The sequence below is a fragment of the Typopeltis vanoorti genome, chromosome 19 (genome assembly GCF_054136105.1).
Source record: "Typopeltis vanoorti isolate ZY-2024b chromosome 19, IOZ_Tvanoo_1.0, whole genome shotgun sequence".
NCBI lineage: Eukaryota > Metazoa > Arthropoda > Arachnida > Uropygi > Thelyphonidae > Typopeltis > Typopeltis vanoorti.
Genome location: NC_143567.1, coordinates 82,773,918 through 82,792,879, shown reverse-complemented (window position 1 = coordinate 82,792,879; position 18,962 = coordinate 82,773,918). Strand labels below are relative to the sequence as shown.

General features: G+C 38.0%; 1 protein-coding gene across 1 annotated transcript in view; it reads right to left on the bottom strand.

Annotated features, from left to right (window-relative positions):
• The window catches only part of LOC150096303 (calcium/calmodulin-dependent protein kinase type II alpha chain-like), a 736,535-nt gene that overhangs the window by 668,202 nt on the left and 49,371 nt on the right, over positions 1 to 18,962 (bottom strand). The window contains exon 3 of the mRNA XM_090409027.1: positions 4,089 to 4,148. Within this exon, the coding sequence (XP_090265153.1) occupies positions 4,089 to 4,148 (60 nt within the window). The remainder of the gene's footprint in view (positions 1 to 4,088; positions 4,149 to 18,962) is intronic.

The window sequence follows — 18,962 nt, the reverse complement described above, 5'->3', positions numbered from 1 at the left end:
AATAATTAAGGAATTGACAGCGTAGACTAGGAATATAAATTAAATAAACTTTAATATATACTTTCCGATATTTCGGCAAACGTCACGTTGCCATCTTCTTGGGAACTTAATACAAAGACACGTGCACGCAAGTACTACATAACAGCAAATGAGAAAAGAAGCGAGGACGTTACCGTTTTCCTAAAGTCCTGATGGTGCCCCCTGGCAGGCTATATTGGTAGTTCTTGACTTTGGGCTGAAGTTCTTCTGATAAATGTTTCCCAAATTTCGGGCAGTCTCATGCATCCAAATTTGTTGAGGTTTGGCATGTTCCTAAGGGCTGAGGTTGATTCCATGAATAGTCTTTCATATTTGAATTTGCTGCTGTGTATTACTGTGGCTTTCTTCCACCTTATTCTATGGCGAGTATCCAGAGCGTGGTCTGCAAGCCCAGAGTGGCTGTACTGGTGAAATCGGATGTAATCCTTATGTTCTGAGATTCTGATATTTGCTGTCCTGCCTGTTTGGCCAAAGTAGGACAATTGACAGCTGCAAGGGACCTGGTATACACCAGGTAGGTCTAGGGGAAGTGGTTGGTCTTTAGTGGAGTGGATAAGGGATGCCAATTTTCTATGTGGTCGTAACAAGTGGTCAAGTCATGTTTTTTTAAGATTTTGTTGATTTTTTCCGAGGTGCCTCGGATGTAGAAAATGGTGATGGATTTAGAGTAATCTTTTTTGTGAAGGGGGGAGGGGTGGATAACTGGTTTAAGTATTTTTTGGATTCTTTTGGGGAGGGGGTAGCCATCGGCTGAGAAAGTGTCAAGGATGTGATTTAGTTCAGTGGTTAGGGCTTGATCATTTGAACAGATTATTTTTGTCCTGTTGAATAGTGTCTTAATAACTCCATATTGTTGTGAGGGAGGGGGGGGGCGATGGGATTGTTGATGAATGTATCTGCCTGTATGGGTGGGTTTTCTGTAAACTGAGAAAACCAAGGTTCCATCAGGTTGGCAGGTGACTAGTGTGTCTAGGAAGGGGAAATTAATGTTTTTCTCTTTTTCCAGGATGAACTTGATTCTAAGGTGTTGGCTGTTTAAGTGTGTTAGGAAGGAGAGGAGTGAATCCGGGCCATGTGGCCAAATAGCGAACACATCATCAACGTAGCGGAGCCATATGGTAGGTTTTTGTGGGGCTGAGTTTAAGGCTTTCTCTTCAAAAGTCTCCATAAAGAAGTTGGCCAAGGGTGGGGAAAGTGGTGAACCCATGGCTGTCTATCTGTTTGTAGAATTTTTCCTGCCAAACGAAATAGCCTGAGTTCATTGTAAACTGAAATAGGGCTGAGATATCGGGAGGAAATTTAGCTTGGATTAGCTCTAAGGTTTCTTTGAGGGGACATTTGTGAATAAGGAGGAGACGTCAAAACTGACCATTATGTCATTATGTTGGAGTGTGAAGTTTTCTATACTGGCTTTGAAGTGGGCTGAGTTTTTTATGTGTGATGGTGTGTTGCGAGTATAGTGTGAGAGCGCTTTGGCTAAATGCTTAGCTAGTTTGTAAGTGGGGGAATCAATGCCATCCACTATGGGACGTAATGGCACATTTTCTTTATGTATTTTTGGGAGCCCATATATGCTGGGGGGGGGGGTTAGAGTTGTAGGGTTTTAGTCTGTTGGTAATCTCCACAGGCCAAGAAGTGACCTTCTTAAGGAGCCTATGGAGTTTTCTAATTTGAGAGTTGGTGGGATTGTATTCAATAGGGAGGTAAGTAGCTCGATCTATAAGCTTACCTGTGTAGTCGTTCAGATTGAGTACCATAGTGGCGTTCCCCTTATCTGCTTGGTGATAACTATTTCTTTGTTTTTTTCTTCAATTCTTGTAGTGACTTGTATTCACTAATGGATATGTTACCTCCCTACTGAATACAATCCCACCAACTCTCAAATTAGAAAACTTCATAGGCTCCTTAAGAAGGTCACTTCTTGGCCTGTGGAGATTACCAACAGACTAAAACCATATAACTCTAGACCCCCCCCCAGCATATATGGGCTCGCAAAAATACATAAAGAAAATGTGCCATTACGTCCCATAGTGGATGGCACTGATTCCCCCACTTACAAACTAGCTAAGCATTTAGCCAAAGCGCTCTCACACTATACTGGCAACACACCATCACACATAAAAAACTCAGCCCACTTCAAAGCCAGTATAGAAAACCTTACACTCCAACATAATGACATAATGGTCAGTTTTGACGTCTCCTCCTTATTCACGAATGTCCCCCTCAAAGAAACCTGAGAGCTATTCCAAGCTAAATTTCCTCCCGATATCTCAGCCCTATTTCAGTTTACAATGAACTCAGGCTATTTCGTTTGGCAGGAAAAATTCTACAAACAGATAGACAGCCATGGGTTCACCACTTTCCCCACCCTTGGCCAAATTCTTTATGGAGACTTTTGAAGAGAAAGCCTTAAACTCAGCCCCACAAAAACCTACCATATGGCTTTGCTACGTTGATGATGTGTTCGCTATTTGGCCACATGGCCCGGATTCACTCCTCTCCTTCCTAACACACTTAAACAACCAACACCCTAGAATGAAGTTCACCCTGGAAAAAGAGAAAAACAATCACCTCCCCTTCCTAGACACACTAGTCACCTGCCAATCTGATGGAACCTTGGTTTTCTCAGTATAGAGAAAACCCACCCATACAGGCAGATACATTCACCAACAATCCCATCACCCCCCCCCTCACAACAATATGGAGTTATTAAGACACTATTCAACAGGACAAAAATAATCTGTTCAAATGATCAAGCCCTAACCACTGAACTAAATCACATCCTTGACACTTTCTCAGCCGATGGCTACCCCCTCCCCAAAAGAATCCAAAAAATACTTAAACCAGTTATCCACCCCTCCCCCCTTCACAAAAGATTACTCTAAATCCATCACCATTTTCTACATCCGAGGCACCTCGGAAAAAATCAACAAAATCTTAAAAAAACATGACTTGACCACTTGTTACGACCACATAGAAAATTGGCATCCCTTATCCACTCCACTAAAGACCAACCACTTCCCCTAGACCTACCTGGTGTATACCAGGTCCCTTGCAGCTGTCAATTGTCCTACTTTGGCCAAACAGGCAGGACAGCAAATATCAGAATCTCAGAACATAAGGATTACATCCGATTTCACCAGTACAGCCACTCTGGGCTTGCAGACCACGCTCTGGATACTCGCCATAGAATAAGGTGGAAGAAAGCCACAGTAATACACAGCAGCAAATTCAAATATGTTGAGGTTTGGCATGTTCCTAAGGGCTGAGGTTGATTCCATGAATAGTCTTTCATATTTGAATGAAAGACTATTCATGGAATCAACCTCAGCCCTTAGGAACATGCCAAACCTCAACAAATTTGGATGCATGAGACTGCCCGAAATTTGGGAAACATTTATCAGAAGAACTTCAGCCCAAAGGCCAAGAACTACCAATATAGCCTGCCAGGGGGCACCATCAGGACTTTAGGAAAACGGTAACGTCCTCGCTTCTTTTCTCATTTGCTGTTATGTAGTACTTGCGTACACGTGTCTTTGTATTAAGTTCCCAAGAAGATGGCAACGTGACGTTTGCCGAAATATCGGAAAGTATATATTAAAGTTTATTTAATTTATATTCCTAGTCTACGCTGTCAATTCCTTAATTATTAGTTATCAAAAGAGACTAATTGAACAGTATTACTCAGAACTAATTAAATTTGCCAATAAGATTAACTACTAGTCGTTGTAAAGTAACATAAATTACTGATATTGCATGAATTATAAGTGTAAATATATGTATATATAAATATGGATGCAAAAGTCGGAATATGTACATATAGATGTAAAAAACATAAATATTAATACAAAATTGGAAATATAAATATGAATATTGATACAAAATTAGAAATGTAAATGTTAATCAGTACTTGGAAGCTACATGTAATATATGCATTGTATGGGAGCATGTAGGAACGAACACGCACGCACGCGCACGCACGCACACACACACACACACACACACACACAGAGAGAGAGAGAGAGAGAGATAAAAATCATGTTTCTCACCTATATTAGGATGATTTAATTTACGACAAATCCTTGCTTCACGTTCCAACTTCTGAAAGTCTATAAAATGAAATAACAAAATAAGAGGAGCTATAAAATAAACTTTAAGGTTAAAAAAAAGGGTGAAAAAATTACCTGGAAGAGGTGCTTAATTTTTAATTCAATAAGATAATATTACCTTACTGAACAGTACATAAAAGCAAAGTGATTTTTTCTTTTCTTAGAATAGCTAAGATTTTAATGTTCATCAATATTTAATGTGAAGAATGAACTGTTTCTCCAGTAAAAACAAGCTAACTTGTGTACCATAAGACTATGATATAAAATCTTTGGTTTGTCAAGGGTATTATATTAAATGACAAGCCATTTATGATATAAAAGAATGTTGTGACTTATTTACAAATAAAAATTCTCAAACAGTTTCCCCAGAAGCAGAAGTACAAGTACTGTATTTCTACTGTGGGAAATTATTTAACATGGTAAAAGACTTGTCCACTGAAGCAACATTTAATTCACCAATAATTCTCTGAGTTAAAGTATATTTTAATATTTAGAAGATGAGAATACAGTTTTCATAACTAAGCTGGCATCACCAATACCCTTTGGTTGAAAATATTGTTTGAATTCCATTTAGATGTCAAGAAAACATTTATATATGGGTTTTTCAACTAAAGGGGAGTTAAACATTCAGAGACTTTATTTTTTTACCAGAACTTTGAGTTTTTGTAACACACAACAAACAAATGAGGCAGAGAATACATAGCCTATGTTCTATTATTTTATTCTTATTGCACAGACATCTCCATGGAGTTTGCAGACTTATTGCAGAAAACCAAACTATTCACAGAATCTAATATACCTCTCCTTAAACCTATTAGCAGAAAAAAGCGTTCACAACAGACACCTGTGCCCACTTCATTCATCACCATTCTCCAAGTGAAAAATTTAGTCCTCGCATCCCTACTAACCCCGCCTTTACTCAATTTCAGGAATGACCTCTTGTTCTGCATAGTCTAGTCAAATGCTGAAGCATTTCCCCTGCATCAATCCTATAAAACTTCTTTAAGTAACTTAAATGTTTCTATTATATCCCCCCTTTTTCTCCTATCAACCAACTTCAGAAATCCACATACCTTCAATCTACCTTCATAGGGAACATTCCCCAGACCAGTCACCTTTGAATCACTAGCCTTTGAATCTTCTCCATCAGAAATCAAGAAGATGAGACTTGAGCTTAGTAATCCAGATATGGACGTATCAAGGCCATATAAAGAGGAATAACAACTTCCTTATCTCTACTAGTTAATGTGTTCTTTAATAGCCAAGTAATCTTAGGAACTACCTTAGCAACTTTAGCAATATGTCCTCTAATTAACTCTCTGTCTATCACCACCCTTAAATCTCTAGCTTCATCTACTTCCTGTGGTACAATGCTATCAATGTGGTACACAGCTTGTAATCGATTTATCACAAAATGCATAACTTGACATTTCTCTACGTTTCACTGACACCCATTATATAAACTAGGTTTAATGGGTTGTAGATTTTGATACAGAATGTTAGCCTACTAGTTTCGCCACCTAACTGGTGGCTTCATCTGGGTAAGATAACTCTATACAAAAAGCTTAAAGAACAAAAAATCAGCTTAAATTACAACTAATACATAACCAAAGGATAAAAAATATTAAATTCATATGAACCATTACACGAACGCATGGAGCGTGTATATTAGCAGTTGGTCAGTCATTGTTTAGCAGGTACATCCTATAGTTGGCTGCAAAGTTGAACTCTGATGTGCTAAGCGATCTTATGAGTGATTTCCAGATGTCAGAGTGCAACTTTGCAGCCAACTAGAGGACAACAGAAACCAAGGATCATCCCTTGGTTTCTGTTTAGGCTACCTTTTGAACAGATCACTACTGCAGTTCCTTTTATTGAGCGGGAGGTGTAATCATCTTCTATGTACGGCATAGTACTTTTATCCCATTCAATATTGTGGTTTGTGTTGGAAAAATGGAAGCTAAACCAGAAATGTCTTCTCTGTTCCTTATCCATCTGTTCCAATATGTTCCTTTTTTCTTATTCCTAAACTTGTAGAAGTTTGTTCTATGTAATTCAATCTGCAAGAACACAGGATGCTGTAAACTCCAATCTTGTCTTTTGGTGACCGTAACATATTGTGAACAGTCTTTATTGGATTGAAAGCAACTCTGATGTCGTGAGGCCTTAGCAGGTTGGCAATTCCTTGTGAAACAGTGCCAACAAAAGGAATGGAAACAGAGGTCATGTAATGAGTTTCTTGGGTTTGCTGTTGGGAGGGGGGGGAGAGAAAAGAATCCTGTTTATTAATTTTTTGGGGTAAAAACCATTGTTTCTTAATGTTTTCAAGATAACATCTAATTCATCTGTTAAAATTCTGTCATCTCTTATGATACATACTGCTCTTAAAGAGATAGGATGCTTTCAATGCCTTGCAATTAATGGAACCCATGGCCGAAACTATATCTTTCCCATAATTTAATGTCCCTGAGCATCGCTGAAAAAATTCAATTGGCTAATTTTTCACATCACAATGTTTAGTTTCTAAATGTCATCGGAGTTTCACAGGTTTAATGCACTCGTTCGACAACACTTCATAACATAAAACACATTGAGGTTTCTGTTCACTTTCATCTCCACACCAAGTAAACTTGAATTCCAAATATGAACTGTTATATTTCCTACTGTATTTTTCTTTGAACTGCTTGTTTCTTCTTCTTTAAGAGTATCAGATTTACTCGGTCTTACAACACTTGCATCACAATTAGGGTTCATCGCCTGTTTGCCCTTCTTTTCAAAGTCCTAGTTCTAAGCCACTATTCCATTATTAAAAAACGTTTCTGAAAAATATATAAATATATAATACTGGGGTTAACTCAGGACACACTTTGTACAAGTATCACTTAGCACTTCTCAAGATATACTGAGCCTTGGTTGAAGGAGGGAAACCTTCAATAATAAAAATCAATAAACGAACCAGAGGGTTACAAGTGGGGTCCCACAGGGCTCAGTACTGGGACCTATATTGTTTAACCTTTATATCAATGGTATTGTCAGTGGATTGCAAGGGGATATTCAGTTGTTTGCAGATGATGCAAAGCTGGGAAGAATTATTAGTAATAGTGCAGAAGTGGCAGCCCTGCAAGAGGATTTGAATAAGCAAGATAGATGGGCAAATGAATGGGGGGTGTCACTTTAATGCAGCAAGATCTAAGGTCTTGAGGTTTGGGAAACATCGATGGGACACTGCATACTCTATGGGAGGAGTTATACTGGAGGAAGTAGGGGAGACAAGAGATCTGGGGTTGATGATTCATAGAAACCTGAAATTTTGCGGGCATATTGCAAAGGTGGTGAAGTAACACAGAGGACTGCTGCAATAATGAAAAGGACACTGACCTGCAGAGATAAAACAGTTATCATTCCGTTGTATAAGACCCTGATCAGACCACACTTGGACTATTGTTCTCAGATTTGGTCCCCAGGATTTGAAGGGGATAAATTAACTGTGGAAAGGGTACAAAGGCAGATAACAAAGATGGTTTCAGGACTGTACAATGATAGTATGAGGATTGGCTGAGGGAATGTGGACTGCAAAGTTTGGTGGATAGAAGAAGGAGAGGTGATATGATTGAGACTTTTAAACTGTTGAGAGGTGGTTACAGGGTTGACATTGGGGAGTTCTTTTGCTTGGTTGAACAGCAGGAAGGAGTGATGACAAGAGGCCATCCCTGAAAATTACGAAAGGAAACTGTGAGCAAGAGGATGAGGAGTGGTTTCTTTGCATGGAGGGTGGGTGAATCATGGAATGCATTGCCTGATGGAGTGGTGAGAGCGAGAACGCTTGATGATTTCAAGGAGTAGTATGATGGACTTTGTGTTTCTTAGGGGGGGGGGGACCTCCCCTCAATGAGTCTTGATAGATTTTGTGTTTCTTAGCAAGGACCTCCCACGATGAGTCTTTTGACTCCATGGAGGCCTGAATAATAATAATAATAATAATAATAATAATAACCAGTCATTGGTTGAAATGTGGATAACACATCACTTCAAATCTGACAAAACAGTAAGGGAAGGCAGAAGCAATAAAACTATATTATTGTTCACTTCACCCCTCTTTTATTATTGTCATTCTGCCGGTACAAATTTAGCAGCAGAATGACGAATAATAAAAAGGGTGAAGTAAACAATATAGTTTGATTGCTTCCACCTTTGAACATTCTTACGATATTTGTTGTTGCTTTTTTAAGTCTCCATTTGATTTCAATAATTTTTACTTATTTACTCAATTTTAATTTGTTTAGATAATTAAAAAATATATATTTATTTAATTAATTTAAGTCTGCCCGCAGACCACCTGTCCCATCGTCGCGGACCACAGGTTGAGAAACAGTGAGTTAGAAGAATATGCAACAAAACACAAGGCTAGATCTAAACTTGGGGGGGAAAGGAGTCCAATTGCAGTCTGTATGCAACATATGCCACTGACTATGGAAGAGAGAGAGAGAGAGAGAGAGAGATTCAATTTGTTTTTGTTTCTCACACAGTGCAAAGTTGGGAAGAGCTATTAGTGGTGAAGCAAATATATGAGAATTTTCATAAAGGCATTTGAAGAAGGTTTGAATAAGCCACTAAGGTGGACAGATGAGTGGATAACTATTTAAGATTTAAATGCAGAGCCTTGCATTTGGATTTCAGATAAAAAGGGATGAATGCAATAATAGAATGGCTGTACTGCAGGAAGTAAAAAAGGCAGAGAATCTTGGCTTAATATTTGATAAGGAAATGAAGTTTAGGGCACATACACACATTGCAAATTAGTGAACACAACACAATACAAATAATGGGAAGTGATAATCCCATTGTATAATATATTGGTCAGGCTGCATCTTGACTAATGTAAACACACTTGGTCACCAAGATTTCAGAAATGAGACCCTGAATGGAATTTGAAGATAGGTAACAAAGAAAGGCAAATCATATTCTTGATAAGAGCTATTGGATAGACAGTGTTGGGATCTTCAGAAAGCAGAAGAATGAGCAAGAATTTCTCACTCGAACCATCACAACTTTCCAAGAGCAATCCCTGGAAGTTATATGAGAGAGAACATTATTATTATTATTATTATTTAGGCCTCAAAGGAGTCAAAAGACTCAACACGGGAGGTCCTTCCTAGGAAACACAAGTCTATCAAGACTCATCGTGGGAGGTCCCTCCTAGGAAATACAAAGTCTATCGTACCACTCCTTAAACTCATTGACTGTTCTCGCTCTCACCACTCTATCAGGCAATGCATTCCATGGTTCAACCATCCTCCACGCAAAGAAACATGGTGAGAACAGGATTAAGGAGTATGTTTTTCGCATGGAAGCTAATAAGTGGGAGGAATGCACTGAAACTGGGTGACCAATCATATGGATTGGCATAAATTTATAGCAGTAGTATGATGGATATCATCATCATTTAGAAAAATGAAAGATAGAAACTTACAAACTTATGTGAAATAAATTTATTAGCTGTAAAATTTTTGGCTATGTATTATAGGCATCTTCAGCACATTGCTAATGGAATACAATATAAAATTACAATTAAAGAATCATTTTCAAAAAAGCACCACTATAGTGTTAATAGGACAAGAGATGGTCAGTAAAATTCCCAATTATTTAAAAAATATATATAATAATCAGGAATAAAATGATGTAATAATTTTGAATTAATTTTTTTTTAAATAACTGGGAACTGTATAACCGTCTGTCATCCTTTGAATGCTATAGTGGTGCTTTCTGAAAATGATTCTTTAATTGTAATTTTATGCTATATTCCATTATCAATGTAATGAGGATGCTTATAACAAATAGGTGAAAATTTTACAGCTAATAAATTTATTTCATGTAAGTTTTAAGTTTCCAACTTTAATTTTTCTAAGTACATCAACTTACATACCTATATTAAAGCAATTATCTATCATATTACTACTACTGCTATAAAGTTAAGTAGAAGCTAAGTAGAGATATTAAGACAATGAGTCTTGATACCATGGAGGTGGAACTGTAATCTAAATGTTGATTCCATAATGTCATTTCTGCAAAGAATTTTTTTAATATGAATCTTATCTACAAGAGATTGAAAAACCTAATGTAAATTTAGTATTGTGGATAGAAATGAGCTAGGGTAATGTAATTTGGGAACTTTGCTCTAGAGAGATCAGAAAATTTTTTAAGCCACTTCAGGATTCAAATAAGCAAAATGTCATATCTTAGATGAAAAATTCATTTGCCAATGCATCAGAGTTTTCTCACTTTATCCAAACTATTTTTTTTTACCTGAAAGATATTAGAAATTTTTATTTCTAATAAAAAGAGGAATGAATTTTTGACAATTATTTTTTTTTATCTTATTTTCAGCACATTAGAATTATGTTTTTATTTTCCTTAGTGTGTATATATATATACATACACACTTGTATTAAATGCAGAATTCAACATCCTCAACATATATCAGCAATTGCCAACCAATAACATGAAGGCAACATGCAGCCGCTATCAATTTTCACTAGAAGAGGCATGTTTTTCCTGCAATAAAATACAGCCAATCAGTAATATTATTTTTACAATTTTTAAAAGATGCTAATAACTTTTTTTTTAAGTATTGACCTAATTGAGATAAATTTGCCATTTCTAAAAACAACTTCTGGTCAAAGTTTGCAGCCTTTCACAAGTGACCAAATGAAATCCAGCTATTCCGAAAGTCTTTTGTTGTTCACTGCTGAGGTTCTAGTATAGATAACAATGGAAATGATTCGACTACAAAATATTGATAAAAAATATTAACATCAAACCTCCAAGGAGTCAAAGCTATCACAGAAGTCAACACTCCCACACAAAGAAGATCATCAAACTATGCTTCAAACCTATTTACAGTTTCTACACTCACTATATTCGCTTGACGTTCATGCATTCATACATCAACCATTCCAAATTCAAAGAACCTGCTCTTCATTCTCTTGTTCATGTGCTCTCATTAAATGCTTCCAGGGATGGCCTCTTGTTCTACCTTTCTCTCCTTCTATGCTATGAAAAATCTCCTCCACGTTAATGGATGGAATATAGCCCTGATATAGAAGTATGATTCTCGCTTTGGGTGCAAGAGGTCCCAGGTTCAAATCCAAAACATACCTAGCAGTACTTTTTTTTGAGGGTGAGGAAGATTAGAGGCATAAGAATAAGAATATAAAATTTGGGAATGTAGTAGGTTTGAAAGATGATGTCGATCATGGGGATGAATGTCAAGTGAGAATAGGTTCTTGGAGAGACAGACAGAGAAAGAGTGAGAGAGAGATGCACTGAAAGAAGAAGCAGAAAGTATAAGGAATATGTTAAGAAGTGTGAAAGAAAATATTAAATATTAGTAAACATGATAAACTATAAAAGGTATAGCATTGATGATGCTTTATACTAATGCCAGGAGTATCCAAAATAAAGAAGAATTGGTGGCACTGATAGCCTCTGCCTGTCCAAAGATTTTGGGATGAGTGAAACATGATTGACAGAAGATGATATACTAACAGGAATAAAAGTAGCAGGGTACAGCAATTTTGAGCAGGATAAGAAGCGTGTGGACACAACTCATCATTTATGATAAGTGATGAGTTGTGTCCTCTCAGAGTGGAGGATTCAGAGGACAATGATCCTGTCATGTGAGATTTTAATTACAGCAGTATAAATTGGGAAAAAGTAGTAGTAAGGGAATGGAACTTCTGGATTTGAAGAACAAATGCCTTTGGTAACATGTAGTAGAAGGAACACAATGGATTCAAGAGTTTTGGATTTGGTCATAGCATCAAAAGATCTGACTGTAACAGACATGGCATCTCTGTCCCTGGTTGGAGAGAGTAATCATGTGGTTTTGACTTGGAGGATGAATGGACATGCAAAAGTATGAAGAGAAAAGAATTTATGTGAAATTATAAGGCAGGTGATTATAATAATCTTAGAAATCAGCTTGGGACAGTTCCAAGGATGCTACCAGCTTGTCATGTGGCAATTTATCAAGGGCTTTTGAAAAATCTAAATATATCATGCTCTATGCACATCTCCCTTACTCAATTAATTTGTTACTTCTTGTAAAACACAAGCAGAATGCTAAACATTACTTCCATAAGCAAATCAATCCTGGCCATCACAGAAAATACTGCTATTATCAGCCCAATTCTGAATCCTAGGTCTTGCCAACCGCTTCAACACTTAACCACAACTCATGATACGCATATTACCTATAATTTGTAGCCAAAGTCTTATCACCCCTTTATGAAGTGGTACAATTCTACTTTTTCCATTTCTTCGGAACTTGTCCTTTTCCACGACTTGTCAAACAGGAATGCCATTAACTCTTTAGAGAATTCTTTTAAGACATGTAGTGATATGATGTCAAGCCCTACTGCCTTATGCTTTGATGAGAATGAAATACCCTGCTGTTAAATATACCTAAATTATATCTTCTGCAGCTGTTACCACTTTCATCTACTAACATCATAATTCCATAATCATTCTTTTGTCTACTTGCCACATATTGAAAGAACTCTCAAGGATTTTTTTGGCCTGATTGGCCAATTTTTACCTTATACTGTGCTTTTCCTGTCCTTACCAACTGAGTCACCTTCCACCTGCACTTTGTATTTCTCATGCAACCAGTTATTACATTTTATCTTGTGTTGACTCCATAAGGCCTTCTTTTTTGGACTACATGTTTAATCTCCTCATTCATCCATTTTACTGCTACTTTATTTAGCCTTTTCACTTTCAGTATACACTCAGAAACTCCTGCTGTTAAATACCTCTTGATTAGAGCCCAAGCAGCATCAGTCTCATTTCCTTGTTGTAGTTCCAAGCTATCTTAAAGTTTCTCATCATTATTGTTATTATTTCATGACACCTCCAAGGAGTCCAATGGCTCATTGAGGGAGGGCACCTACTCTACAACTCTGTGTCCAACACTTAATCCACCACCTACACTGAACCGCCACTACCGTCATCTACACCAATGCCACCTACTGTCCACCACCACTAGTATTTTTTGTCTGTAAATTGCATGTGTTCTGAAGACAAATTTGTCTGCATGCAGGATGAAAAACCTGAGTTTCCAGGAAAAAAAAATCCTGCTACCTCTGTATGAGATCAGTTGACTCACCTTCAATTGAAAAACCTACATTAAGATTCTCCTGTTGCAATGAGAATTGAACTTAGGCCTTTTCCAATTGAAGGGTGCAATGTATTGTCATTCTTCCAATTGCACTACGGAGGAGCATCACGATGAGCCTTCACTAATTGTGTTATATGTTATATCATCCTTTTGGGTACTAAATGGTAAGAATCTATGCAAGTTATACAACTGTGTTAATGTTACAGATACACTTAATCATGGAGGCAATTATGATGAAAGGATGACTGTGTGTTCATCCTGTTCAGACTTACGTGCAAGGATGTCTGTACCAATGAAGCTTTAGATAAGAATAGAGATCTGAAAGTTGTCCAAATGTGTCATGCAGACTACAGAGGCAAGTATACAAAAAAAAAAAAAAAAGAAAGAAAGAAAGAAAGGAGGTAGCTTATTATGTCAGTACACAAATGCCAGGAGTATCAGAAACAAAGGGGTTGAGTTTCTTGCCTTAGTGTACGTCTTATGGCCTCAGATTGTTGGCATTAGTAAGATTATTCTCTCAGATGTGGATATATTAACTGATATCAAATGTAAAGAGTGCAACACATTTAGGAAGCATTGACAAGATAGGAAAGGTGTGATGCTAATGATATTTGGGTGATTTGAGTCCATTAGTAGAATGAATTGATTGTAATATCAGTATCAATTTTCCATGTAGTAATTCTCCACATCACACCATGTACTATATGGTATGATGTGGAGTTATCAGATCAAATACATTTGGATGTTATTACAGATATAGTACACTGATGATGAAATGAAATGAATCAACAAATCAACCTGATGGATTAAATAAGTAATCATCATGGGTGACTTAAATTTTAATTATCCAAACAGTGATTGATGAAAATTGGTGACTGGTAAGGTGAAATCTCATGTAAAGAATGAACCAAATTTATTAAGCAGCATGTGACAGAAGCAACTTAAGATCAAGGAGTGTTAGATCAGATTATAGTGTGGCAGGTTCAGTTAAAGATGTGAGTATTTAGCCTACAGTTATTGACAGCGATCATGCTGTATTGACAGAAAAGTGACTGAATTACAAAACAGGAAACTGTGACCAACTGAAGAGAATACTAAGCTCAATGGGAAGGATATTGACAATGCATGGAAAGTATTTAAAAAGCCATCGATGGTGTAATAAAGGAATGTGTTCCTACAGTTCAAATAATAAATGGGGCAGGAGTGAAATGGATAGGCAGTCTAATTAAAAAAGAGATTCTTAAGAAAAAGATTATGTGGGAGGAATACTGTGTGCATAAAAGATGACATCAATTTTAAAAATTATAGGGCACAGGCAAGAAGAGTTAGAAATATTGTATAGAAAACTAAGTGAGTATGAAAGGAAACTAGCTCTACAAACCAAATAAAATTCAAAAAAGAATTCTATCGTTATGTTGCAAGTAAACAAAAAATTAATGTGGAAGAAACACTTCACTGAATGATGATGATGGCATGCAGATGGCAGATATAAAAGATTTATTGGTTGGTTTATAGTTTATTTGGCACAAAAACTACAAAGGTCATAATGTGCCATACTAAAGGTTACAACATTAGCATTTACAGAAAATTGTAAACAATATCTGTACAAGAATCTAGTTCCACAAAGCAGCATCTATAGATAAATGGAACTGCTGCAGAGGGCACAGCAACACACAAGGTCAGAAGTTATTAAAGTAGTGCAAAAATAATTAACAATATAAGTTAATACACAAAATACGAAACACTAAGCCAGGGAACGCAGTATCTACATATATGTAAAATTATAATAGATGCTTTTATAGCAGTACAAAAATAGGCAAGTATGACAAGCTTAGGAGATTGCTTGGATCAGTGCCATGGCATGTACAACTGCAAGGGCTGGACGTCGATAGAGCATGGGAAGTGGTCAAGGAGCATTTACAGGAGGTGATGGCTAATTGTATACCTAGGGTCCGAATAGTAAAACAGGTAGGGGTTAAATGGATGAATAACACTATTAAGCTTGAGCTGCAAAAAAAGAAACAACTGTGGAGGGAATTTAAAGAAAGGGGTGACCTGCAGGCACACGAACGGCATAAAGTGCAGGCCAGAAAGGTAATGAGTGTGGTAAAAAATGCAAAAGCGGATTATGAAAGGAAACTAGCTTTGCAAGCAAAAGAGAATCCAAAACAGTTCTTCCAATATGCTGCAAGCAAAAAAAAAACTGTACACGGTAAAATGATTTTAAGGAATGACGATGGTAAGGAGGTCACTGAATCAGTCGATATAGTGGAGTTACTGAGCGCGCACTTTGCAAAAGCATATCATCCAGGTGGTGACATTGAAAAAATGAAGGAACCATTAGTTTATACGGGAATAGTGATGAATGAAGTGGAGGTGACTAGTCTATTACAGAACCTTAATGTGAACACATCTGTGGGATTAGATGGTATACCGGCACGGGTCTTGCGTGAAGCGGCTAAAGAATTATCAGTGCCCTTGACCATGTTGTTTAATCTGAGTCTCAGGTCTGGCTTAGTCCCGAAGGTGTGGAAAGAGGGGAAAATAGTTTCACTGCACAAAGGAGGATCCAAGACTATGGTTGCAAATTACCGACCGATCAACATATTAGGAGTCGTTGTCAAGGTCTTAGAGAAAGTAGTCAAGGGAAAAATACAGGAATGGATTGATGAAAACAAGATACTGTACAGGGGACAGCATGGCTTTGTGAAGGGTAGATCATGCTTCAGTAACTTGCTCAAGTTTTATAACAAGGTGACGGCTGAACTGGATAAGGGAAATGGGTTTACAGTGATATTGCTGGACCTGCAAAGGCGTTTGACAGGATACCACATGGAATACTAATCCGTAAACTACAACATATGGGAATGGATATAGGGTTGGTGAGGTGGATAGGTGGTTGGTTGATGGAGAGATATCAAAGAGTAGTTTATTCAGGAGTAGAGTCCAAAAGACGGCCTGTGACTAGTGGTGTGCCGCAGGGTTCTGTTCTTGGACCACTGCTGTTTAATCTGTTCATTAATGATATAGGGAAGGATCTAAGTGGAACAATTCATTTCTTCGCTGATGATGCAAAGTTGGGTAGGGCAATAGTGAATGCAGAAGATGTCAAAGTCTTGCAGGATGACTTAGATAGATTGGAGTTCTGGGCTAAGGAGAATGGATGTCAATTTAATGTGACAAAATGTAAGGTTATGCATTTTGGGGTGAAAAGATTAGCAGCAGTATACCACATTGGTGGAACCGTACTCCAAGAGATTGATGAGGCCAGGGACTTGGGAGTGTTGGTGGATAGGGAGATGAAGATTAGGGGGCACACTGCAAAAGTAGCTAAATCAGCTCATCAACTCACTTGGTTGTTGAAAAATACCTTGACGAGCAGAGAAAAGCAAGTTATTGTACCTCTGTACCGAGCCTTGATAAGACCTCATCTCGACTACTGTGCCCAGATTTGGTCACCGTCATAGCACCCACAACAGACTCGGGCAGCTTATTCCACTCATTTACCACTCTAAAAGTAAAGAACCCAGCTCTAACACCCCTGCTAACCACACTCTTGCCCAGCTTCCATAGGTGTCCCCTAGTTCTCCCACCACCAGTCCTGATCTCAAAAATATCCTCAGAATTAATCCTATAGAATCCTTTTAGCAATTTGAATGTCTCAATCATATCTCCCCTCCTCCGCCTATCAACTAGTTTCTGCAACCCACAAATCTTCAACCTGTTCTCATATGGTTCATTCCATAGACCTATTATCATCTTAGTCACTTGCCTCTGGATCCTCTCCACCTCCTCCCCATCAAGAAGGAACCGAGGTGGGAGAGATGTCATCTCAGTTATTATCAACTCTTCTGATGCTATAACCAAATCCAAACCTCTTGAACGTCTTGTTCCCTCTATTACATGTTGCCTAAGACATTTGTCCCTCAAGAATTCTAGATATTCCATTTCCTTATTGCTACATGCATCTTCCTCTCCCCAGTTTATACTACTGTCGTTAAAATCTCCCATAACAATCATTCTTCTTGCACTTGCCAAACTCAACTGTCTAAACTTTTCCTGGTCCCCACCCTCTGTACTCCTGGGTCTATAGCAACATCCCACTAAATATCCTGTCTTGCTCACCTCTACCTCACACCATATGCTTTCAAAATCATTAGTGTCACTGCCTTCCAAAGTCTCCACACTTAGAGGGCATAGGTCATCACTTATCATAAGCAGTACTCCACCACCACGTTTTCCCTTCCTATCTTGCCGAAAAATGCTGTACCCACCGACTTCTATTCCTGCTATTATATCCTCTTCTGTCAACCACGTCTCAGTGATCCGAATAATTTTTGGCCAGGCTGATGCTATCTGCGCACCAATTCCTCTCCCTTATTCCGGATACTCCTGGCATTAATATATAGCATATACAGGGTGTTCGGGATAAATTTGACAGTTTCGTAAGGAAAAAGAAAATCTTCTTTGTATCTATTAAATTTAATGAATTGACAAAAAAACATTACAGGCAGAGTTAATTACAATACTATCAACAAGATTTACTCAAAATAACCACCATTAGCATCGATCACAGCTTCAATTCTGCTTCGGAACCTCGAACAAGCTGATGCTACAGTCTCCCTGGGAAGGGCCGCAAAAACTGTTTTAATTTTATCCATTAACTGGGCTTTTGTATTACTGGAAGTGCGATTGGTGTCTTTTTCAACTGCGCCCCATACAAAATAATCCATGGGGTTAAGGTCTGGGGAGTTTGGAGGCCAAACATTTGGACTGGTGAAGTCGTAGAAATTTTCAGACAACCATTTTTGACTTTTCCCAGAGGTGTGGCAAGGGGCCGAATCCTGCTGCCATACATACGGCCTACCATTGGCTACCCTTGTTATCCAGGGCTTGACTACAGTTAGCAACTCCACGAACAAAGCCCGAATTCCAATGCCAGGGTTCTTCAACATCTGTTCCTGCAGATTTGCGAGGAATTCTGCTGTACGAACGCAATCAGATCGTCTGCTAGGGATCTTTCTTCTTGCTACATCCTCGTAGTCACCATTGCAAGTCTCTAGTTCATGCCTGATTGTTTTTACTGTATTCAGGGAGCATTGGGCAGCAGTCGTAATATCCTTATTTTGATGGCGGGCACGAATCATCATGATACAAGTTATTCTCTTCCATGATTCAGGTGGGTTCCAGCTATCCATCCTTTCTGACATCTTGTATATGAATGAAGAAGGGTCCAAACTTTTAAATGAAGAGAAGTGTGTGTTAATACATGTAACTTACGGAAAAATATAATTAATTATAAATATGTCAAATTTATCCCGAACACCCTGTAAATGCCATTGTTTCTATATCCAGCATTATCCCCTCTAGACTCCACTGGACTCAGTGTTACCTGATGTTGTCCCCCTTCTCCCAAGTACCCATTCCCACAAGAGGCCACCCCTGCTACCATCCTCCCTGGGACACACTGACTTTTTCAGAACAGCAATCTCTCCAGATGCCTATGTCCTTCCTCATTCAAATGTAAGTGGTCTCTTGCATACAATTCCTCTCTGTCCTTAAACGCACTCCAAGCATCCACATATTCCAGTCCTCTCTTGTCACACATTCTAGCTATTATGTTATTCAATATTACC